Source organism: Antedon mediterranea, chromosome 4, assembly GCF_964355755.1.
Source record: "Antedon mediterranea chromosome 4, ecAntMedi1.1, whole genome shotgun sequence".
Lineage (NCBI taxonomy): Eukaryota > Metazoa > Echinodermata > Crinoidea > Comatulida > Antedonidae > Antedon > Antedon mediterranea.
In genome coordinates this window covers 32,599,946-32,624,450 of record NC_092673.1, presented here as the reverse complement: position 1 = coordinate 32,624,450, position 24,505 = coordinate 32,599,946, and the positions used below count along the sequence as shown (strand labels likewise).

Sequence of the window (24,505 nt, the reverse complement as noted above, 5' to 3'; positions counted from 1 at the left end):
CTTGATTGAACTATACCGACATGTAGTACTTAATTTCTTCCGGAAATTTTAACGATTTATTATTGAAATAAACGTTTAATTTTAATATATTTTGTCAATAAAAATGCTGTAAAATTTTACTGCTAATAATTTGTTTTGCAACCAACCCTAGGCCTAAGAGTAATACTAAGACTAAGAGGAATATTATTTAGATCAGATATACCCCTACAGTAGGCCCTACATGTAATATGATGATGAATTTGTCGATTTTCATTCCTAAAAAATCCTGCAAAAACCATGTACAGTATCAACATTAATATTTTTGTTGCATTAACATTGACAAAATATGATAAAATTGAACGTAATTTTTACCAATAAATGCATTAAATATACGAAATTTACTGAGTTTTTAGCCCTCTATTATGATTGCTCTTTTGGCGCTCCATAGAAACAACAACATTGAACATGGAGTATGCGAAATTCACGAACCGATGTGCGAGAAACACGTCTGTAAATTCATCAATTTAAAGGATTTGTTTTTTACTTTTTGTGTGATCTCCTTCGTAAAAGTATTTTTGAGGCCTAATTCTAAGGTGTGGTACTCACGATAAAGTTACTTAACCAATGTTGAGTCGAAATAAACGACAGGTGCGAAACGGAACTATAGCGCCCACCATTCATCCTAATTCTTCAACGGTCTCGTGACATTTATTCTATTTTTTTTTTAATCCAGTACATTTGCGATAAAATTAAAAATTATGACGAACTAAAATAATTTACGAAACAACATGACTTCGAATTCCCGAGTTCAGCTTCATTTGAAAAAAAAAATAGGTGACTGTTGTCGGGTTGTTGTCATATCAAATCTAATTTCATTTTGATAATAATTATGAAATCACAACTTGAGACACTTTAGTAGCTACGATTTAAGCCAGAGAGGGTTTACGATGAAAAACGTTTCATTTTTTATTTATGACCAAACAAAAACGACGAATTAATGTGAGGACGAACTTTAACACAATGACGAAACATGACGAAAGAAATAAAAAGATTACGAAACCAACAGCAACATGACTAAATAACACCGAATCTTGAGTCCAGCATAGTAGAACATTATTAGTGCAGAGATTTGTCAACAAATTGATGACTAAGGTTAGGCCGATGACGAAACAAATATGTTGACGTAATGTAAACAACTTAAAGGGGGATTCTGGGTTTAAAATTGCTTTTAAATATCGTTTATTTATTAAATAAAAAATATTATAACAATATAGACATGTCAGAATGAAGAAGTAATAACGAGAAATTAAAAAAATTAAATTTCATATACATTTTAGGGTAAATTCATGGAAAGTCTGTTTTTCAGCAGCTTAGGGAAGCTCATTAATATTCATGAGATATTCACAAAATCACGTCACCAGTGGATTCCAAACTCACGACGTCATGTACGTTGTGTTTGTCAACTAATTTACATCTCTCTCCCCTGTCAAACGACGACCACCCGATCATTGTGAAATACATTTTTTGTAGATTTTCTAAGCTAGGCCTAAAGTGTAATAATAACAGTAGTAGCATAATTATATTTATTTGACATTTAATGAAATACAAAATTTAGTACAGATACGGAGTCATAAATTATACTATTTTTATAACTCTATAGTACAGATCGTATTATCGGCTTCACGTACAATACTACTCTAGGCCTAGCCTAATAATAATATGGGCGAGAGCCATTCTGACTAGGGATTCCATGCCACGATGGCTACGTTAAAACAATGGGGCCCATGGGCCTAGCTAGCCTACTACTAGACGATTGGCCCATGAATAACAAAACCCATCCTATCAACCAAACTCCTAAACAATCTAAACCTAAAACGTTCTACAAAATCGGCTGTAAATATTGAAGCAAAACAAGGTCCGATCGCCGTCCACACGTATGGTGTCCCGATCGTCCATGGAGGTATATATACCTCCATGGATCGTCTAAGTAGGCCTAAAATAAAATAGGCTTAGTTTACTCTCCAAAAAAGCGGATACTCATGCATCAAGCAAGTAGACCAGGTAGTAGGAAGGAGACCTAGCCGATCCGGCCCAGTTAAAAATTGAGCTAGCTAGTGTAGTAGAAGACCCTATGCGAATTGATACTACCAGGCCTTTTACTATAGGCTGCACTACACAAATATTCCAACTCTCTCATTCGAGCTATATTATCTATACCATTCCGGTAGGTCAAGTCGACCTTCAATCAAATACTGTACATCGTTCATGTTGTGATTATAGACGGGGTATACTCGACCCGACCAGTTTGGTATTGTTGTATCTGCTTATCACGTGACGATGCCAGGCATGGGCAGCAGAGACAGAGCACGTGTATCGTCGTCTCGCTCGATCCTCAGCAGGAATGTACAGTATACGTTACGCTTCATTGATTTTGATTTTTCCCTAAGTCGGTGCGAAAATCGGCAAACGTAAAGTGCAAACATATCAAATTTTTCACTGTTTTGATAAATTTTCATAAAAAATTGACTTTATAAATGGGAAGACCGACTAAAATTACATCAGATAAGTATAATTTTACAAAAGTAATTGATATGGTTTATGATAACGAGTCGTCGGAAGATGGACCATTTCACGAATTTCCTATTTTGTAACCACAGTGTGATTTTGCCGTAGCTGCACTTGTAATCTGGCCTGAGTTCACAGCCTTCGTTCTGCTTCACTGGGCGCTTATATAAATTGAAACTTTTACCGTTCAAGAGACAAACAAATATATTTTACATTTTTTACTATTCATTTTAAACCCGGAACCCCCCTTTAACGTAAGTGATTTGACCAAAACGATAGCGATAGATTATTGGAACTGTCGCTTGCCATTGGTCAACTCGCAACATTATCTTCAAATAAACGTCTGGAATCTGATCATCCAGCCAGGTTCTGTGATACGCTCATGTTACATTATAAAGTGAGAATGTATTCTTAATAAGAAGTGATAATCATGAAGAGGGCGCAGTCAACAAAATATAGCTTGTAAGTGGCAAGTTCTATGATAATAATAAAATCATTATTATACAAAAATACAAGGGGAAATCAGGACGGGTTACAAAAATGACAACAGCGGTATTTGTGTTCTAATTGGGAGAGTAATTTGAGATTATATAAAGTTTAAGGTTAGTGGACGGTTGTTTGTAAATAATAATAACAATATATTAATGAAAAAACAACAATGATAGACTTGATTTGGACTATTTATTTTTTTTAAATAAAAATGTAATATTAAATAGTTTTAATCCTAATAGTAATAGATAATCAGGTAATTTAATTGGACATTATTAAAAAAAAATACAAAGTAAAAAAATATTTATATATAAAACTAGGATAGAAATAATTCTCTACCGATTATGAAGACCATTAGAAAGCTGTTACCGTTATTAAGTGGTTTGTATAAATATTAAAATTGTATCTACAGAGTAAAGTACTGTTATTAAAGAATAAATAAACTATAAAAACTTAAAGTACAATTATTAAATTCACATTTGTTATTCAAAGATGCAATTATGGAAATACAAATCAACAAAATGATTCAAAATTCTGACAATTGGGGTAATTGCGAAAGCTATCACAGCACAGAATGGTCTGTAAGCATGTGCAAATTATGTCATAACTACAACCATAAAATAATCAATACTCCTACAAAGTTTAATACAAAAATCTATTTTTTTTTCAGTTTTTCCATGCAAACTCAGTAGTCATTAAATAACAAAAGTTATATATAAATAAAATTGAAGGTAAAATCTATTCAGTTCATACCAACCTAGAATGAAAATAACTCAAATAATATTAGAAGATTTATCATGCAGTCTCATTTTCATATCTTATCAGTATAACAAAAATAAAACAAATAATATATGTATTTTATGCTTCAACTGATTGGATATTTTCTTGATCGTGTGCTTTTAGTTCATTCACATTTGTAGTAGCTCCATCGACACCTATTGGTGATTCCGAGTCTACTTCAGCTATAGTCTCTAGCCCATGAGGATTTGAATTAAATTGAGATATATTTGGTGAAACTACTAAATTCTCAACACCGTCTTTTGAAGACGGTTCACTATTTAAAGTAACATTCCCTAAATTGTCATCAATTTTTATACTGCTTTGTTGACCATTGGATAGTGATAGAGCAGTCTTTAGCGTTGGGCTGATTGGATGAGAATCTATTTCTTTTGATTGGCTGGTAGGTTGATGTTCCATCTCTTTTGATTGGCTGATTGGTTGTCGTTCTATCTCTTTTGATTGGCTGTTTTGTTGACGTTCCATCTCTTTCTCTGCCTCATCAATAAACTCATTCATGTTTTCGACATTTAACTTTTCCATAAGTTCTGCCAATTTGTTCGCTTTTCTGTTTTCGTTTTCTTGAATTATTGTGTAAAGGTGTTCGGTTAACGCTTCTTTATGTTCTGTCACTTTATGCAGATGAAGTTTAGCGGCAACAAATTCATTCTCAGCTTTTTCGTACCGTTTCCTGTCAAGAAACAAACATAATAATTGTTATAAAAAAAATTATTTCTAATAATGTATCGGTGGGTATAGTGTCCTTGGAATCTTGGTGTCTGCAACATAGTTAACTTAGAAAAATGTGATGGCCTTCAACACATTCTGTAGAAGATGACTTATAGTCATGCATGATAGTTATGAGTTTATTAGACAGTTAACTTTTGGGCTGAATTCATTTTTGGACCACCTCCACTAATAAAATGGCAATGTTCATGCATTACATTCATTTTCAAAGGATTTTATGGGTTTGACTTTTGAGCTGATCTAGATAAATTTTTTTTACCCCTTAAAATGTCCCTCCAACCAATTAAACCACACCCACTTAACATTGATATGTACATATATAATTGTTACATGCATTTAAAATTGTGGGCTCCTGGTCTCTTATCCTTTTGTTTGATCGAGTGAGTCAAATGGCTGAGCGGTTAAGTCATGGGCGCCATTTTACCTAAAGAGTCAACAATATCGGCATCGTGGGTTCAAGGCCGACTCGCTCCTAGTCTTCTCGAATAAGGACTTATAAACCGTAGGTCCAGTGTACACATAACCCGTGTGCACTTTAAAGAACCCAGTTCATCATTCGAGAGTAGGGGGTTACCACGGTGAATTGGTTCACAAAATAGCACCAGTACCAGGGGGATTACCGCCTATTTGATAGGACAATGATTAATTTACTATTGGCAATCCTTAGCCACATGTGCCTAAAGACATAAAATAAAAAAATAGCAAATAGACCTGCAAATCTAGTTCTCTGCTGGGTAGTTATGGATGATATTGGCAGGATTTATACATACCTTGCAGCATTATATTCAAAACTACTTGTTTCTATCTTCTCTCTCAATATCTTAACATCCGCTGAAAGTAAGGACTCTAACTTTCCTAATTCTCTTTGAATGAATGCAAGTTGTTTTGTTTCTGCTTGCGTTCTCTTCTTCCTAGTGAAAAATGAAAACAAATATTTTTTTTTATTATTTTATTCAACACCATAAACAGAAAAAATAACTCACCATGAACAAAATCCATGTTTTCTATACCAAGTTTCATATGAGGCTTACTGTAGGTAGTGACGCTGTTTTTTATTATAAGGAATCAATCAATAAATCAATCAAAGTAACATTTATTTCTTTTCTTCTCTTTCATAGAATATAAAAATTAACAGTAAATGATTAAAATAAGAGGGGCAACATTCCAAAAAAAGCGAAGCTTGTATAAGGCAGGAAGATCCTGTGACTGGGACAGGATTGAACCAAAGACAAGCAATCAACCACAAAACAATTCCACTAAAAGATCCACATGATAAATTCAAAGACTTTAAATAAAAGTAGGCCTATAATTAAACAAGTATTATTTTAACAGCAACATTAATAAATGTATATGGACTTCTATTTTGTATTTATTATGCTGTACACTCACCTTTCATTTATTGCTTTCGTCAATGCTAGTTTCTTTTTTCTGTTTTCCTCTTCCATTTCCATCTGTTTTTTCTGAATCTGTTCCAGTTGGGTAAGCTCTCGACTGCAAACACAACAAAAGGACAGTAAATCAAAATTGATAATTCAAAGAATGACGCTTTCAAATGGTATAATATATTTATATGACATTTATATATTACATTATTATAACATATGGTTTGTAACGAAAGTTAGATAATCAATGTGGATTAAGAAAAACAACAAATGAAGGCAGACACAACCTTCCACATATATATTAAAACATTATTCAGACCCTGAGAAACAAGACAACGTCTACAACGCAGTAAAGCATAGTGACATCACCAACACTGAGGTGACATCAAGCCAGACTGTAATTAGCAATAACATCAAGTGTTTGTGAAATGTTGCAGTGAGTACTTTTATGTAATTAATTTACAGTATTCGATCAACTAAATCATATACTGTTTATCCTCAGTTCTCGATGGCAAACACAACAAATAAAACAGTTATTTTGATAATGATTGAGCCTAAACTTTAATTTTGGTTTGTATTACCTTTTACCCTCAGCCTCATCTATTTCATTAACCTCTACAGTCTTTACTTCATCCTCTTTATTTTCTACTTCATCTTTCACCTCTTCTTTATCTTTTTTACCACTTTCTTTATCAACTGAGCTCTTTTCCTGACCTTTAACCTTCTCCTTAGTCACGGGAGCTTCATTACCAGTTTGTAACTCTGAATTTCTTTGCCTTTGTTTGTGGTTGTTAGGTTTTGTTTTACGTTCACTCGGAACTGATAACATTTGATTAATGTCTAATGGTGGGCTTGAATCTTCATTAGTCGCTTGTTGTCTCTGGTGTGATGTCTCCCTCGCTCGATTTCTATTCGTGGCCGGATTTCTTCTTGGATCTTTTCTTCTTTGTGTTGGCTTCTGTGTATCTGATTTAAAAAGACATACAAGTTAATTGGGGTGAGTATTTAACTTTTTTACAGTTTACAAACATATTTTATCTATATATAATTTATCATAGGGCAGAGTTTCTATGAAATAATATAAAGTAGTTACTCTTACAGAACTGACATATAATTAAATAATGGAATATTATTAATAATAATTTAATGTTATTATAATTAACTTGTCGTAAACTGGTATTGTTGGTAGACCGACTAAAGTTTCTTTCGAATTGTTCTTTTATCACTAAAAAAGGGATTTTAAGCTTATCCCTTAAATGGTACAATTGCTTCAATGAATTATCAGTATCACAAGAGAAGTTTTACAATGACTGATGGAATGATAACAATGAAATAGTGATTTCACTTCTCCAGGATAGTTTGATCATTTATGGTGTGAACTCATCTCTAAAGCTATGTCTAAACTACTAAACTTTGTGAGGTGGCCATATATAGACATGATGATGTCACCACTGTACTACTATATTTGGGCACATCACACTTGGTTTGTCAAACTATTTTGATAGTGTAGACAAAACTGAACTGCATACAAACAATATAACAGAACAAGACAGCTTTTTCTTTACAACTTGAAAAATAACGAGACTGTATTAATGTTAAAAGTACATGCTTGACATACTACAATCATCTTGGCCTTTCAACCGTTGCAGCTGTTCATCTGTGAAGCCTGACCAACCCTCCATTGTTTGTCATTGACAGTCAAACACGACATAGAATAACTTGCATTACTATAATTTAAATCAAATAGAAAAAAAAATTGTAATTAAATTTATGTAAATATTAATTGTCTAGTCAGAGATGTAGAAACGGTAGTACTGAAAGAAGGGCCTACCTACCTGTACTGTAGGACCTACTCTGTTAATTTTCATAACATACGCCTTTCTATTCTAGACTAGCCTAGAAAAGAAACATCAAATACTCATTATGAATTATGAAGCCTATTCAATTCCTAGCCTACAATACAATGCAACTAAAGAAAGGTTGTGCAAAAAATGTAGGCCTAATTAGAGGTACCGTAGCCTATGTAGGCCAGGAGAACCAGCCTAGCTAGGCAGGGTTTTAGCATCATATAAGGCAGGGGGACACAGTCAGACTGAGTGAGTCTTCACACACTGACACTGTGACAGGCGGCTAGCTAGGCAGGAGGCTAGCCCTACCTACAAGTTACCCTACAATCACATCATCGTTGGGCCTACACACAGTCAAGCAATTACAAATATATATTTTACTGTGTCTTAGCTACTGATGTAGAAATATTAAACTGTTTTATTTACTGTAAAACAACGTCAAAATCCCAAACCTAGGGAATGTTTACAACAACTACACAAGAAGAGCGAGCACCATGTTTTTATTTTTTGTTGACGTGTAACTCGCCGATGGTGGCGGTGCATAATATGGGACGCCAAATTCGTCAAAAGCTAAAACAGCACAATTTGTACCATCTTGACTGTTGAAAATGAATTTGATCGTATTGAAACGATAAAAACTGTTTTTTTGTATTACATGCACTGTACTTGTACATCACTGTGAATATAAAGAAAGTTTATAATTTTTGACAAAGGATAATTGTATAAAATTTCGTTTAACATTAAACATAATTTTGTTTCAACATCAAACTACAAGTACAACGATATGTTTTGTAAATTAAAATATTGTATGTATGTCTACTAAAATTAATTATTCTTTACCTTTCGTTTTGCTTGCATTGTCAAGAACGTTTATGATTATGCCTATATTGTTTATTTCATCAATTCTGTTTGTATTTTAAAACTAACTAATTTATCAAACCAGTACTGTGGATCGTATGGAATGGATTTGGACTGGACTTAATGGAATGGACTTAATACTAAGTTAAGATGAAATTAAGATGATTTTATAAAATCAAAACGTTATAATGGCATAATGCTGCTGCTGGACCTTATTTTGGCGCATTTTTTTTGTGGGAAATACAGGAAAGGTGCGTCAAGATTTGCGCGCCCGAAGATAGCACGCATTGCGCGTACATAGAAACACGTATCCCCGTGAAACAATTCACCACAACAAATAATCATACTTACGAATTCGCTTAGTTGAGACGTACACGTACTTACAAACTACGCTATTAAATTGCCTGTTTTTCTTATCTTAAAGCACGGTTTGTCAACCAAACATTGGTAAGCAATACATATAAGTTTTTTTTAAATCATCGTAGCCAATTTTGTTTTTTATTCATTTTGAATTGTGGTAAAATTAGAATATTAGCCTTAGGTTCATCATCTAGGTTTCAAAAGGTTTATCTACCTAGATGTCGTGTTAAAATTTGTATAGGCCTAGTAGTAGCCTAATGGCTATGTATTAGCCTACGTAGTAGAAGTTTAGTTAGTATTTAAATTTGTTTAATTATTTTTTTTTATAAATTAGCCTATGTCGTACTTTTATATTTGTATTTTTTGTTTGTACTTATACTTATTAGCACAGAATAGCTTCAGTGGCAAGCTTGTGAGAGAGTACGTCATAGGTTTATTGAACACAATAGAATAGTTATAATAGTACAGTTATTCAACATACACTATGCACAACCAATTTTTTGCATAGGAAATTATTTTCCTGATTGACATATCTACAAACACATCTACAATATTGTGTTGATTTTCTTTTTATTTTTTTTAAAGGCAATTCAATAAAATTGCAATGAATTTGAAGTCAAATAAATTTAAAATTGTTTTGTTTATTTTTCCATCATTGAGATTTCAATTGTTGTATTGTTTATTTAATTCTATCATATATGTTTTCAGCTTTCTTTTTCACCAAGGATGGGTAGAAAACAGAAAAATAAAGTTCACCCTGACGCCAAAAAGGCCGCAGCCTGCTGACACAAGCCTCTCGATAATTTGGCAGTTTCTACCAAACTTTGAACACGTCATTCAACATTATACAGTACATGTCAAAATTATTCTACTGCAGTTACTGCAGTAACTATATATTTCATGATGTAACAAATGATTTTAGTTTGCTTCAAAGTGTACGAGACAGTCACTACAATAAATAGTTTGATTACACCTCACCCAAGCACCTCACACGAAGATGCTTTTTAAAAATAATTGCATAAACAGTTAAAAAGTGAAGTGTAGATACTGCAGCAACTTCACCAATGAACAACGGATTATGCCAAGTCAATGATGCAAGTACCATGACCTCTATGTTGTGTCAATGTGGTGACGCACTCCTGCCTCCTGCCAAGAACCAAGGTGTAACTGCAGCAGAAGCTACATCATCTGTATCTAGCTGCTCTAGTAGATCATCCATTCAACCAGATAGTGAATCTGAAAATGAAGAAGACATCAGTAAATACATGACTCTGATCCGAAAAGTTGCCCAGTGGAAACAGGGGGTAAATTACAGACTGAAGGACCTAGAAGCACTGCTATAATTTGACCTTCCGACTTTTACTGATATCATCAAACCTGTCTTATGCAAAAGTAAAGAAATAATTATTGGAAATGGAACATCTGAAAATTTCAGAAAGTGGTTCAGCAAAAATGATTGCAGTGAAGTCCATCGATCCGACATCTGTCCTGGAGAAAAACCCAATGTTATTTATGAAAAGAATTATTACATTAGGAAAGGTTTTATTGAGGCCAAAATACTGTCAAAATTATCAGATTGTGTACTCTTCCCAAAGATTTATGGCATACATTATGTCGTGAGGTGGTTTCCAGAATGATCGTAAAATGAAAACGGTACTGGGTATGACCAACTAGCGTTATTGTCACCAACTAGTCATCCATTCATAGAAGTACTTATGTAATAGCCTATACGGTGACCATAGAATGTGACCCGAGACATGAGTAACTACGACTTTTAGATGATAGAAGATTGAAAACATGTTAAGAAGAGTTGTACTGTATGTGGATGTTTATTGAAATTATGTCAATAATGTTAACACACTAGGCATATAAATTTATATGGAACTCTTCTTTCATAATGCTTCACTTCAGGAGTACCTTCAAGAATGCAAAGGCATCAAGAATGAACATTCTCTACTACTATGGCTTCTCATTGCTTATGACATCACAGCTGGAATCCAGGTCTTGCAAAATCACGGATATCTGCACAACAACATTGCATCGCGCAACATTGTTTTGACAAATACGAAAGAACGACTGTGTGGAAGAATCATCGATCTTGGTTCCGTATCACTTGCATCTACACAACAACCAAGACTTTACCAAGAAGACTTGGAGGAGAAGGAAAGAGAAAGATTTTCTACTATTTGGCCGGAAGTTGCTCCAGAATTCATAACTGGCGACTTGGTCGAGACAACGGCTACTGACATCTACGCCCTGGGAGTTTTGTTTAAAGAGCTATATGACCACATTCTTTTACCAGAACTTCAGATTTTGAGCCGCGATATGACAGCAGAGGATCCTAGCCAACGCCCATCCGTTGAAGATGTTTTAAATAAACTTCATAAGTATGTTTGTACAGAGAAGGCAGCACTTGGATTTGGAGATGTCAAATTTGATTAAAGGCCAGGTACGTGCAAAAAATTTCTATTGATCATACATTCCAATAATTATCGATCTATAGTTTCCCCTATGTTTCATAATTTTTGGGATTTTATTTGTGTTACACGAGCTTGTTGAAAATAAGCACTTTCTTATCAGTGGGGGGATAGTTCAAATTACACAGTAAAATCTCTATTCTTTTGTACACAAATTTTGTAAATAGAGAGGCATTTTAAAAAGCTATGAAAAATAAATGGTGTGGTAAAAAATGTTATCAGATGACTAAATATAGGTAATATAACTTGAATATTATATTTCTGATATTTTTATTCAACTTCAGATTTTTATTTTCATGCTATAGCAAAAATTATCCACCGTATATCCACCATCTTTTTTCACCGTCTAGGGAGTCACCAGACATGTTATTACATTAGGTTAACTACCTAACTACTGAAAAAAAGTCTTCCTGGTTTTTATGGAAGAATTTTGCCAAATTTTGTATTTGACCATATTAAGGGAAATTCATGTTTTTTCGTCTCGATTTCTGTTACAAATATTTGATTTATGTACAATTAACCAAATATTATATTTAAAATTCATGCCTGTACCTGAGCTTTAAAGCTCATTCAATATTCACTGTTAAAAAATCAATCATCTCAGAAAATTAATTAATTTATTATATATATGGCTGTTCACTAATAATTTGTATTCATCACCTGGAATAAAGTTGATTTTAAGGAAATAAATCCATAACTAATTTAATACTTTGTATTCAGTTTTTCTTCACGTCGTAATGGATAAAAATATGATTACTTATTACGCCAATGATTACCATAGCACTATACTGCATCCATCCCAGATCATTGACGAAGGCTAGGCCAGAAAGCTAGGCTATTCAAAAAGGCAGTGCTCTAAATTTGGACACAGAGTAGAACAGTTATAAATGACGCACAATGTATGTTGATTTTCGAACGCGAAATCAGTCAAACACCAAGTATGGCAACAATTATCAAAATGTTCAAAAAAAGCTGAACATGCATTAGAACCAATTAATTTATCATTTAGGTATCTCTTCCCTGGTATAACTAATAACAAATGGCATGCGATGCGTAATTAACCAATCAAATTGCAAGAACACAATCAGGTGTGTTATAAACAAACCTATTATAGCACTTTGGTAAGGTCATCTGTTCTCCACTGCGCTGACCATTTTTCACTTATCTCTATTTCTTCTTTGTACAGTTTTTCTTCCCTATGTAGAATATCTTGCTCTAATTCTTCGTGACTTGGATGCCATAATCCAGCTATTATACGTTCCATATTGATGCTGTATATAGTATGCGATGGTAGCATTTTCTTATATGTCTAATAAGAAACATAAATGTATTAAAAAACCAAAATATTACATTATTTACACAAAAAAAACACATTACACAAAATTACATAAATATGACCAAATTGGACATACTTGGGTTCATGGCTTCAACTTGGAAAAATTTAATATTATAAAAGCATAGACAAAGAATAAAGGGTGATATAAACAAGTATTTAAAATTAACCATAGAGTGAACTTTTTAGAAAATCCTAACAATTGTGTATGCAACCACCAGCTTTCCATGTGAAAAAATGGAAAAGATTCTATTCCATGGAATTCTTTAGAGTTGACAGTGTATGGGCGAAAATACGGAAAATATACAGTTTAGAACCAACATCTTTAAGTCTCATCCGAAAAGTATCGAAAGGCATACACACTTTAGGCTACCTTAAGTGTATCTTGCAGATCATATAGTGACATGGGTTTACGTGGTGGTTGGATGCCTCCTATTGCTGCTTGCATCACAGCCTGAGCCTCAGCTTCTTCTACCGAGGGCTGCTTGCCTGCGATCTGCCCATGAAGTGAATCCACTGTAGTCGGCATCCTAAAAACAAATAAATTACAAAGGTTATTATTAAACTCTTAATAGAAAATGTGATTTTATTAGACATCACATGAACAAAAAAATCATTTTCAGCTGAGTGATATCTGGGATGACTTTAAAGGGTTCCAAAGTGTGTATGTTACAGGCAGTGTCGTAAGGTAGAGAGAGACCTGAGACCCATGGTATAGGAACCCTAAGTGGCCATCCAACGTCAAAGGCAATGGGCGTTTTTAGCCTGTTTTTTCCTCTGGGCACTGCTCAGGGGCAGTAATAAACTCTGGGTCCCTGGGTTTAGCCAGTGAGTGCTCATAGCCATTACACAACAAATTACAGGATTTCATAGCCCTTTATATTATAGTGCCACTCATGCTGCAAAGCAAATCAAAATCTTGTTCAGGATTGTATTTGCCCTTTATATTTTCAACAGAGCCTCCCTTACTTGACAATGGCCACAATATCAATGGAAACATTTTTCATATTTATTAATATTTGTTATATAAAAAAATGAATGAATATTAAATTGTTTTTATTTCTGATCGATTATATTATGCTTTAATTTTGTAGTTAAGTCACAAATCTGGAGCTCATGGGAGACCAGTACTTATGTATTGAATGAGTTTTCAAGAATAAAGAAAGATATGAAATGAAATTAGTAAATAAAATATAGTAATTAATTACTTACGTTGAAGTCCAGTTGCTTTGATCTCGCTGTCTTGTTCTCATTGATGGCACGTGTGTGTGAGTGCCTATTGCATGGCGGAAGTTTCCGTGCCGGACCTGATAACCACTTCTCAAGCAGAAGGCACGTGTTAAAATATCTTTTAATATTTGCTAAAAAAATTAATTATTAATTTACTTTACTATAATGATAAAAACAGTGTAAAAATGTCATGATACTGTATGGGTGAAGTGAGTATATTGTATATTGTATATTGTATGTTTAATGAACAACAAAGGTTCACAAATGAAAAGCAATGAACTCAATTAAAAGTTTACAGAATCAACAGACTTGACAATGACATAAAGGCTGCAGTGAGTCTATGTATGCATGGATACATACACATCTATGACATAATCTTATTTCAGATTGCAATGAGACTGTTTCTATTAATTTTGCATGTCAATTAGTTAACCTCATGGTCAGGACGACTCAGGAGAACCACTAAATACAAACCACCTCTTTGGGAGGACCACTTAAATAGAAACAACTCTTTGGGAGGACCACTTAATTGCAAAATACCTCTTTAAGAGGACCACATCTACTAACCTCTGATGCATGTACCATCATTGAGACGGTATCATCCTCAATCTGGTCTAGACCAAACTCCCAGGCTGTCACAAACATCCTACCATGCAACATGCTAGGGTCTGGTAGAAGCCTGCTACCTGCACAGAAACTCAACTGCTCACTATCCTGTAGGAGCCTAGGTTCAATTGATGTTGTCTCCGGCAGTGGCTCTATAGGTATAAACCGATGCTACAAAAATAAGAGAAAATTTTAAACATTATTATTTAAAATAAAAATAACAGTAATGTAGAATTAACAGATCAATTGGAGAATGAGAAAATAAAGGTTGGTTGCCACTTGGATACATGAAAGAAGCGTGACATAAGTAATTTGAACAATCACGTAACGATGGATCATCCACACTGCCACTTGTGATTGGTCAACTCACTTGTGCCTATGTTTTTGAATTGCGTTGAAGCTTTAAATGATACTGTACGTACATCTAACGACAACTTGACTGATTGTCGCCGCTTCTTGACTGGTTTTGCCTCTTTTTCTTTCTTTATCACCTTACTTGGCGGTGGGTGAACTGGTGTACTTGCTTCAACTTTGACTTGTTCTTTAAAAAAAATTAATTAATTGCATTGTATAGAAAAAAAGTGTTGATTGATACTGATTAGCTTTTTCAAATTTGAACTTTGAACTTACCTGTGGCATGGGTCAGGCTTTCACACTTTGCTAAAATTGCCACTAGGAACTCATTATGTAATTGAACTGAAAGAAAGAGATCAATAATTTGAACTATGGCACACAAACATTATACAAATTATTTCGTATTACTGTACTTTACTAAAGCTCTGTCTATTTGGGCATATCGCTACCATGTTTGGGCATATCACTACCATATTTGGGCACATCACACTTTTTTTGTCAAAATAGGTTGATAGTGTAGACAGGGCTTTTAGTTATACAGTATATGTATGTGAAATTATTTTACAGAAGTGAAATGCTTTTTGAGGCAGAAACAAGACTGCCAAGAATAAGATCAGATCGATTTTATGTTAGGAAATCTTTCAAAGATAAAAAAATATATAAAAAAAAGTGTATTTAATGTACAAACCATTTTTATCTTTAAGTAGCCTTCTTGCTTCATTGTCAAATTCTTCTTTTGTTACCTTTTTAAAAATAAGAATTATTAATTGTGTATACTTTTATAGATAAAATTTAAACATAAGTATTAGTACACATCTAAATAAATAAATATGTTGAAAATTGAAAAATCATTATACTTTGTACATAAAATTAAAGCCCCATTCCCTACGTTTTTTTAGATCTAATTTAAGATCACAAACTATATTTAATGTAAAAATAATACTATATGGTCCTATTGCGATAACTTTTTTCGTCTTTAAACGGTTAAAAATGTGAAAAATAAGTCGATTCTAATAATTATAGCGGCCCGCTATAAATCCCAAAATGCATTGCGCGCGGATTGATATTTTTGTTTTTCACCTGTAATTCGCCCACTTTTTGATCGATCGTGAGGCCAAAACAAATGGAAGACTCCTAACTTTTAAGCGAAAATACCGGGTTTTCCCCAATTTGTATCAACGGAGTCTGGCAAAAATAGAAAGACAATTAATGCAGCAACTATACAACGTCAGGCTAGGTATATAGGTAGCGTACGATGTTCGTACGTTACCGATGTTTACCAGCTAGGCCTACAAAACTAAGCCTAGCTAGGCTAGGCCTAAGACCGTCCACGAGAGGTCGATCGCCGCGAGCTACTTAGGTAGTGCATTGTTTCTCACTTTTTATCATAATTTACCATAAAACGTACATTTAAGACAAGGAATGACATGGTTTAATGTGATATATATGTATTATTTTCCAAAAAACGTCCAAAATTGCAGGGAAGGGGTCTTTAAATAATACATATACGGTACTAGGCCTATTATAGCCTATCTATAGAGTATAGGCCCTAGCTAGCTAGCTAGTTAGGCCTAGCCTAGGCTATACAGTTAGTATATAAAATTATAAAAACTACCTTTTGTCGAAACCATAGCTTCATGTTGGTCCAATATCTACATAAAACAGAAAAATGTGTACATCAAATAGACCCCGGCGGTAAGCTTAGAAAATTACGGTAATAGTCTAGGCTTAGCTCTCTCCTTCCCCACCATCATTTGTGGATATTCATCTGCTGACTGAGTAAGCTTGAGCCGGTAGCTACACACCTAACAGATAGCTAGGCCTAGCTTAGATAAATGTCTTGTTTTTACTTAATATATTAAACAAACAAGTAAATAATAAATAAATGCATTTACTTACTGCTTGATGTCATCTCCAAGAACACTGGATAGTTGCTTTCGAGCTTTTTCTAGCTCCGAAACCCCAGCCATTTTTGTTTTTTATTTATTATGTCATGACCCTAAAATAAGCTGTATGAAACGGCATATGTGCCAAAAATTATATTAAATAATGGATGCACTTCTAACAGATACTTCTATGCTGTGTGTGCTGCATGCTGTGCATTAACTTATGATAACCTGCTCATGCATACATATCTATATTGATACAAAAAAAAACATGAAAAATGAAGACTAATAAAATCAGACTTTAAATAGGCCATTTTGCAGTTTTAATAAAGTTATTCACCTGTAAAAAAAAAACAAAAAATAATCATTTCAAAAACGACAAAATGAAACGGTTAAACCAAAACGTATTTAATGGGTTTTTTTTCGATCCAGTTTTTGGTCAAAGTGAATAGATATTAACTGACATTAAAATGGCATATTAAAAAAAAAAATGTTCACTTATGCAAACTGTTACATGACGTTGGATTATGTGTTTCAAATTGTTTTCATTAATTAATTAAGAAATGCACGGAGCCATTGTGTTTTTTAACGCCACTAAAAAATAAAAGAAGCTTGAATATTTCGATTGTGTGTGATCAGAGATACTTTTTAAATGCGCTTTCTGCCTTCCATAACCTTAGTCCAACAATATCGTTGAGGGCGTTATCATATTTACAAACACAACATGTGCTCATTTCATTTTTAAGAGAGCAGACGGCCTAGCAAGTTGAAACTGTAAATTATGGACAGTAATTCGGGTATAACACTCAATCTTTCAACAGAAAGTAGGCCAAAACCTGATTCGAAAAATGTGAGAACTGACAGAATATATAATCTTAAATAAAAAATACAGGCTACCTATAGTATTAATAATAAAGCTAGTAAAAAATTAGGCTAAGAAAGAAAGTATAGGCCTAGTAGGCCTAGCTAGGCCTAGTTAAATTGTATATGAATTTGTAGGCCTATCTTGATAGACGGTACCCGGCCCAGCCACGTATGCACGGCGTCTACGAGTATTTCTTGTCTGGCCTAGCTGATCGAGATGTCTGTAGTAGCAGTGGAGCTGCAGCCTATTAAATGCAATTAAAACCCAAAATATTTATTAGAATAAGTCTTTTTAGTAATAATAATATAATAACATTCAATCAATCATTCATTGAGTCTTACTGTAACTTTTAAGTAAAGTGTAATTGCAGTCATCAGTCTGTAATTGTTGTTTGCTTTTTTGTTTATTTAGTTTAACAGATTTCAGAATGTTCCAGCCAAGAGGGAAAAATGGCAGAAAACATCCGGGAAGTCTCCGCCTAAAAACTCTATGAAACGCTTAACAACCGATTTAAAAACAAAGAATAACTCAAACCAATCAATGTTACCACCAGCGAAGAAATTGAAAACAAAAAATTCTAGTGAGCAGCCGTCAGTTTCTAATAACTTTAAACATGATACAACTCAAGGAGTTGTATCATCATTGTTTAAAAATAATCCAGAAATTCCAGTCATAAAAAAGTATGTATCTAAATAAAAAAAATGTAATCAGTAAAAAAGTATGTTTACAGTGGTTTTACATAAATGCTATGATTCTAATTTTCAAAGAACAATGTATTTTATTATCACGTAATATTCATGTGCATACATTTAATATAAACCTGGTTTAATTAGGTTATATGCATTAATGCATATAACCTCTTGATTCTGTCAAAATCTTTATTTATTTATTTATTTATTTATTCTTTCCTTAGCACTATTTTGTCCGTGATTTATCTTGGCATCAGTTTCATCTAGCTAAGTCAAGTTTTCAGAGTATATTCCTTATGGCCAGGAATCGATGTGGTTATATTTTCACGATGCGCAATCAAAAATTACGCGGTCTACGCGCGATTTTACGAAATCACGTTTGTAATCATATCTTCACAAGCATGAATCACAATTAAACAAAATTTGGTACTCATAAATTTCAGGTCATATTTCATCATATGGCAATACAATTACGTGCGTAGCGCATATAACGCTTGCGTACGCGCGCTTAAAATGTTCAAAATTTATTTTCGATGAAATTAGAGTACGTTTCAGGCAATTTTAAGCGTTTAAAAAATTGCCATGAGTGCGCCGATTTTTGCACGCGCACTGCGCGTTAAACGTTAATGCGCACTCTTTTTGCCCGATTTCTGTTTTACAATCTTTCTTTAATAATATCATCATATTTGATTCACGTTTCAACTCGAAATTGCGTTATACGAGTACGTCAAAAGTGACTGGCTACGCACGTATAAGTTAACAAAATGGTGAAAATATGCTAAATTTTAAAATTAATATATATCGTCAGAATGTAGGGGAACACCTATTTTTTATTTCATTTTCTTGAAGTGTATGTATCATATGTATGATTTATTATCAAATTAAGAGAACAAAAGTTGATGAAGTCATCATTAATTGCATATTAAATTTAAAAAAAATAATTTCGACAATCAAACAAATTATGACATTTTCTTAGGCCAAAATAACAAACTTAACATTAACTTTCTTCCTTCCAAAGTTCATATATTAAAGTTAAAAGTATATAGTTTGACAGTGCATCATTTGTTTACATTTTTAAGATGTCATCATAGTAAAAAATTATAATTCATTGCGGTATGTAATAATCTATTTGCACCAAACTGGTTACTGCATAGTAAATACACGGAGGAATTTTTCTGCAACTTTTAGTCAGTTGTGTATGGCTCGATGGTCTGTGCTCGTGTCTATGGCATTCAAGGTACCGAGATCGAGTCTCACCTTGGGAAACGAAATAAGATTTTTTTTTATTATCCGTATTGTTTGTTCAAATTTATTTCTTAGTGTATAGATTATACACATGATTTATAATGAAATCTAGATAAAAATTAACTTATGTCTTTATTATTATGTAACAACAAATGTGGTTTATGACATTATACGCATATGGATCTTTGATCGGATTGTGATACCGGCTATGGTGTTCGCGTTAGCAAGGTCCTATCATATATTATAAATAATTAAAGATTCTGAGAAAATCAATCAATCAATATATCTTTTAAAAATCAATTATCTTTATTTAAATCAATGCATATAACCTATAATTCGTCATAGATTCGTAATCTAGTTAAATTATTATTATTATTTATATTGCTATAAATTAATAAATTGTTGTTCAAATACTACTAATTTTGCACAATTACTAATAGTGATATATATATATATTTTTTTAATTTTAGGAACAATGTAAAACAACACAAGGAAGGTTTATTTTCAGACTCTAGCTTCCAGAACCTAAGCCTACATCCCTTTATGGTAGTGTATTACTTATTTTCAATTGGTGTTTTCAAAAGTGTTTCCCTCCTTCCTGTCTTCAAGCAGAATTTAAAAAAATTATGTATATAATGTTAAAGTACATTAACTATATTTTTCTAGATTTCAAATTTGGAGGAAAGATTAAAGTTAACACAAGTAACGCACGTTCAAAAGGAAGCTATCCCAGCAATCATCAGTGGTCAAGATGTTCTAATCAAATCACAAACAGGAACTGGTAATTGTCCTTGTATTCTGGTTGACCATATAGTATTGAGTGATACCACCATTAACACTATAACTAACTGACCAATAACATCACTATCAACACTAAACATCAATACTAACATCGACCACCTTACACTGCCAATGCTACCTAACATCAATAATATCAGCACCACAGAACTAAAAGTCAAAACTTTGACGTGACGTGCAGGGGAATACTACAGTATATTTCCATCAGCCACTAAAACATTACTAGAGTATTGCTACCAACACAATCAGTAACTACCATTTCACAATAACTACCATGCAGAGAATTCACATTTTGTTTAAACAACCTAACACTTTCTTTGTCAATTATACTATTTTCCATATGATGATATTCTAACTCCAATAGCACCAATTTCCAAACGTCTTTTTAAAATTGTAGATGTGCTACAAATTGCACTCCTCAATACATTCAGGGGTGCTGTTTGTATTTTGGTGTGTAGAAGTTTACCAAATTTAAGCGTATTGTAAATCACACTCCTTAAGGGCAGTTTAGGAGTGTGTTAGGTGAGTGATTGCACTCGCTCACCTCAAATGAAAAGGCTTGACACAATACTATAATATTGTCTTGAAGTTTGTTTTGTTCCTTGCATTGTATTTAACTTCATTCATGCAATATATTTTCTAATTTACTACTACAGGCAAAACCTTAGCCTATGCTGTACCCATTGTGCAAAGCTTACAAGCAATGCAACCACCAGTTGCAAGGTCACATGGTGTCTATGCATTGGTTTTGGTACCAACAAGGGAGGTTAGTATTCAGGCTTTAACATTTTTTTCTATCTAATTTTTTAAAATTGGCTTAATATACTATGAATTTTATATTTATATCTATTTTCTTAAAATGGTAAATATTGGCTGCATACTGTATACTATGAATTTTATATCTGTTTGTGATTTTTTTCAATGTCACTGGGTTTCAATAGCTCACTAAACTTTAATCAGTAAAGTTGTGTTATGTTGTCATCTAAAACTTTTTTTGTGGTAGACCATCACATCTTGTGTAAAAACAATATTTATTGAACGAGTTGTGAATAAATATAGTTTATAAACATATTCATCTTTCATAAATACATGTAGTAACAATAACTGAAAAGATCTGTTTCTCTCCCTTCCTGAGGACGATCAAACTATATTGATCGAAATTTCAGATAACCCAACAGTTCTTATCAGAACTAAATATAAAAGGTCACATGTACACAAACTTTATATCAACATATTGATTTTGCCATGAAAACCTTCAAACAATAATAAACTGTATTTTCTTTACAATAGTTGGCTTTGCAAAGTTTTGAAACCTTCAGAAAACTAGTATATGTAAGTTGAATTACATTTTTTTTGCACAAAAAATATTATTTATAGGTGAAGAATAAGAAATAAATAATTCATGTAACTAACCAGAATTAAGAAATTTATTCAACATGATATTATGGCCTATGATTTCGATCCATTTTTTTTTGGTTATTCAGACAAATATGTATTTTTAATTGTATGGATTTGTGCTAAATGGCCACTCGTATCTGTGCAGTACATGCTTACAAACAAGTTGTGAGCAACTTGGAAATTGGAGTCATTTCATAAGCCATCACAGCTATCATAGTTTGTAAACATGCCCAGATGTTCATCCATAATTTTGGTTATTCAGAGAAATATTTATTTTATTTAATATTTTTAATTGTATGGAAAGGGCCACATGTGTCTGTACTCGAAAATTAGAGTCATTTATCAGCCCAGATTAATGTGTATGTTGTGACATTGTGCAGGAAAACCAAAAGTATCTTCATGAAATATGTTTATTTTTAGCCTTTCCAGTGGATTGTTCCTGGAAGCATAATGGGAGGAGAGAAGAAGAAGGCTGAGAAAGCTAGGATTCGTAAGGGAATCAACATCCTGATAGCTACCCCAGGTAGGATGGTGGATCATGTACAGAACACCAGATCACTGGACCTTAGTGGACTCAAATGGTTTGTGCTGGATGAAGCTGACAGGTTAGTGTCTTTAATTGGCCTAGCTCAAAGTGTTCTCATTCCACAATAGTACTTTTCAATTCACCTAGCGAAACTCTGGCGTATACACTCATACCGGGGTATCAATATCGGAAAGGTTTTAGCACAGAGACGGCTTTGGTTAAGTTAACCAATGACGTACTCTGGAATATGGAGCTGCAAAGGGTGTCTGCGCTGGTATGTATAGACTTGTCAGCCGCCTTCGACACAGTGAACCATGAAGTACTCCTCGACGTTTTGCAGAACAAATTCGGAGTGGCCAATGCGGCATTGAACTGGTTTGATACTTACCTTCGTCCTCGATTTGCCAACGTAACAATCGGCGAAACTAACTCGGAGACAGCCAATTTGTCCTTTTCTGTACCTCAGGGTAGTATATGCGGTCCAGTTCTATACACCATATATGCCAGCACTTTACAAGATCATATCAGTAAGTTTGATATTTCTGTGATGGGATATGCCGATGATCACTCAGTGTATGATTCATTTAATCCAAATTCTAGTTCTAGTATGGAAAATACAATCACCAAATTACAAGAGTGCCTCATATCTATCAACGACTGGATGAAGTCCAACAGACTAAAAATGAACAGTGAAAAAACAGAGTTCATACTATTGGGAAGCAGAGCTCAACTCCTGAAATGCGAGAAAGATCATATCATCGTATGTCAGGACAGAATACCACGTGGTTCATCTGTAAAATACCTTGGTGTTAATATCGACGACCAGCTATCTTTCAAGAACCACATACGTGATAAATGCAGAACGATAGCTGTTAATTTATACTATATTCGTCAAATCCGCAAATTTCTCTCCAAGGACCTTTGCCAACAACTAGTTCAATCGCTCGTGCTGTCACATATTGATTACGCCAATGCATTGTATTATGGTTTACCTGCTAATACCCTTGCTCCAATGAAGAGGTTACTGCACCAAGCTGCGAAAATGAACGATTGGTATATATTATCGCCCACCATCGGCACCAAAATCTCAAATCGATCGTCTCTGTGAATCTATAAACAATGTGCAATATGAATTTCAGGGTTTCAATCATGACGTTATGTTATTAGGAGATTTTAATCTACCTGAGATAAAATGGCGTTTGAATAGTTATAATAAGTGCAATATTGTAGAATGTGAAGCTCCCGACAACTCCAATGGCAAATTTTTTATAGATAATATTTTACAGGGTAATAATTTTAATCAATTTGTATATTTTCCGACATGTGCCGATCACACTCTTGATCTTGTCTTGTGCAATACTATATGCCATGAAGTTTCATTCGGTGAAGATATTTTCACTTCTGATCACTGTGCAATAAATTTTAAATATCCTATAGAGTTTAACAAACACCTTATCAATAATGACGATCGATTGTTATATAATTTTAAAAAACTTAACAAATTAGATTTTATACAAACACTTTCTCATATTCCTTGGAATTTACTTGATCTTGCCGTTGACATTGATGAGGCAGTTAATTTATTTTATGATTTTATTTTTGCTACTATCAAAGATCTCGTCCCTGTTTTCAGACCTAAGAGAAAACTCCCACCATGGTTTGATAATGAGCTCTACACTGCTTTGAAATCTAAAGAATCATATTTTAGAGAAAAAAAACGTAATCCAAATAGGTTAAATATTGAAAATTTTCGATTTGCTAGGTCAAATTTTAAACGACTTTGTAGATTTAAGTATCGTACCTATGTTAATTCATTATGTTGTAATTTAAGTTGTAATCCGAAACGTTTTTGGTCTTGGATAAAATCCTCAAGAAAAAATAATAATAACATTCCTTCGGAACTACATTTTAATAATCAGTCAGCTTACACTGTAAAAGACAAAGCAAACTTACTTAACCAATTTTTTTATTCTGTTTTTAGTCCTGTTAACAACGATTTGGATGTTCCTAATCTTCCTGAATATCCCATCGATTGCTTATCTAAACTTGAGTTTAATCAGGAGGTTATAGAAAAGCACATTAATGAAATTGATT

General features: G+C 33.4%; 3 protein-coding genes across 4 annotated transcripts in view; 1 reads left to right on the top strand and 2 right to left on the bottom strand.

The window, feature by feature from the left end:
- Positions 1–3,305: 3,305 nt before the first annotated feature.
- On the bottom strand, positions 3,306–8,430 carry LOC140046404 (uncharacterized). 2 transcript variants are annotated; one of them, XM_072091052.1, is made up of 6 exons: positions 8,213–8,430; positions 7,558–7,666; positions 6,521–6,905; positions 5,947–6,048; positions 5,328–5,468; positions 3,306–4,501 (listed from the first exon to the last, which is right to left on the bottom strand). In XM_072091052.1, the coding sequence occupies exons 2-6, from the start codon at positions 7,619–7,621 to the stop codon at positions 3,892–3,894; spliced, it is 1,302 nt and encodes a 433-aa protein (XP_071947153.1). In that variant the 5' UTR covers positions 7,622–7,666; positions 8,213–8,430; the 3' UTR covers positions 3,306–3,891. The 2 variants fall into 2 exon arrangements, with proteins under 2 accessions (XP_071947153.1, XP_071947154.1); XM_072091053.1 differs by lacking the exon at positions 8,213–8,430 and adding an exon at positions 7,775–8,131.
- An 896-nt stretch (positions 8,431–9,326) lies between these two features.
- On the bottom strand, positions 9,327–16,998 carry LOC140046402 (transcriptional adapter 1-like). The gene is made up of 10 exons (XM_072091051.1): positions 16,904–16,998; positions 16,620–16,656; positions 15,693–15,747; positions 15,281–15,346; positions 15,073–15,191; positions 14,612–14,821; positions 14,027–14,175; positions 13,188–13,344; positions 12,587–12,790; positions 9,327–10,240 (listed from the first exon to the last, which is right to left on the bottom strand). Exons 1-9 carry the CDS (start codon positions 16,972–16,974, stop codon positions 12,590–12,592), a joined length of 1,065 nt encoding a protein of 354 aa, XP_071947152.1. The 5' UTR covers positions 16,975–16,998; the 3' UTR covers positions 9,327–10,240; positions 12,587–12,589.
- A 650-nt stretch (positions 16,999–17,648) lies between these two features.
- The window catches only part of LOC140047343 (ATP-dependent DNA helicase DDX31-like), a 28,218-nt gene continuing 21,361 nt past the window's right edge, over positions 17,649–24,505 (top strand). Inside the window, exons 1-7 of the mRNA XM_072092299.1 lie at positions 17,649–17,740; positions 18,167–18,435; positions 20,160–20,235; positions 20,356–20,470; positions 21,144–21,253; positions 21,778–21,819; positions 22,306–22,490. Of these exons, the coding sequence (XP_071948400.1) occupies positions 17,672–17,740; positions 18,167–18,435; positions 20,160–20,235; positions 20,356–20,470; positions 21,144–21,253; positions 21,778–21,819; positions 22,306–22,490 (866 nt within the window). The 5' untranslated portion in view covers positions 17,649–17,671. The remainder of the gene's footprint in view (positions 17,741–18,166; positions 18,436–20,159; positions 20,236–20,355; positions 20,471–21,143; positions 21,254–21,777; positions 21,820–22,305; positions 22,491–24,505) is intronic.

Bases quoted from the DNA above. Each gene is read 5' to 3' on its own strand.
- LOC140046404 (XM_072091052.1), bottom strand. From the start codon at position 7,621: ATGGAGGGTTGGTCAGGCTTCACAGATGAACAGCTGCAACGGTTGAAA. The intron at 6,049-6,520 runs GTAATACAAACC...TTGTGTTTGCAG, and splicing joins GATGAGGCTGAGGGTAAAAG to TCGAGAGCTTACCCAACTGG. The intron at 4,502-5,327 runs GTATGTATAAAT...GTTTCTTGACAG, and splicing joins TTTGAATATAATGCTGCAAG to GAAACGGTACGAAAAAGCTG.
- LOC140046402 (XM_072091051.1), bottom strand. From the start codon at position 16,974: ATGGCTGGGGTTTCGGAGCTAGAAAAAGCTCGAAAGCAACTATCCAGT. The intron at 14,822-15,072 runs GTACGTACAGTA...TTATTTTTGTAG, and splicing joins CAGTCAAGTTGTCGTTAGAT to CATCGGTTTATACCTATAGA. The intron at 13,345-14,026 runs GTAAGTAATTAA...ATTTGTTTTTAG, and splicing joins CAAAGCAACTGGACTTCAAC to GATGCCGACTACAGTGGATT.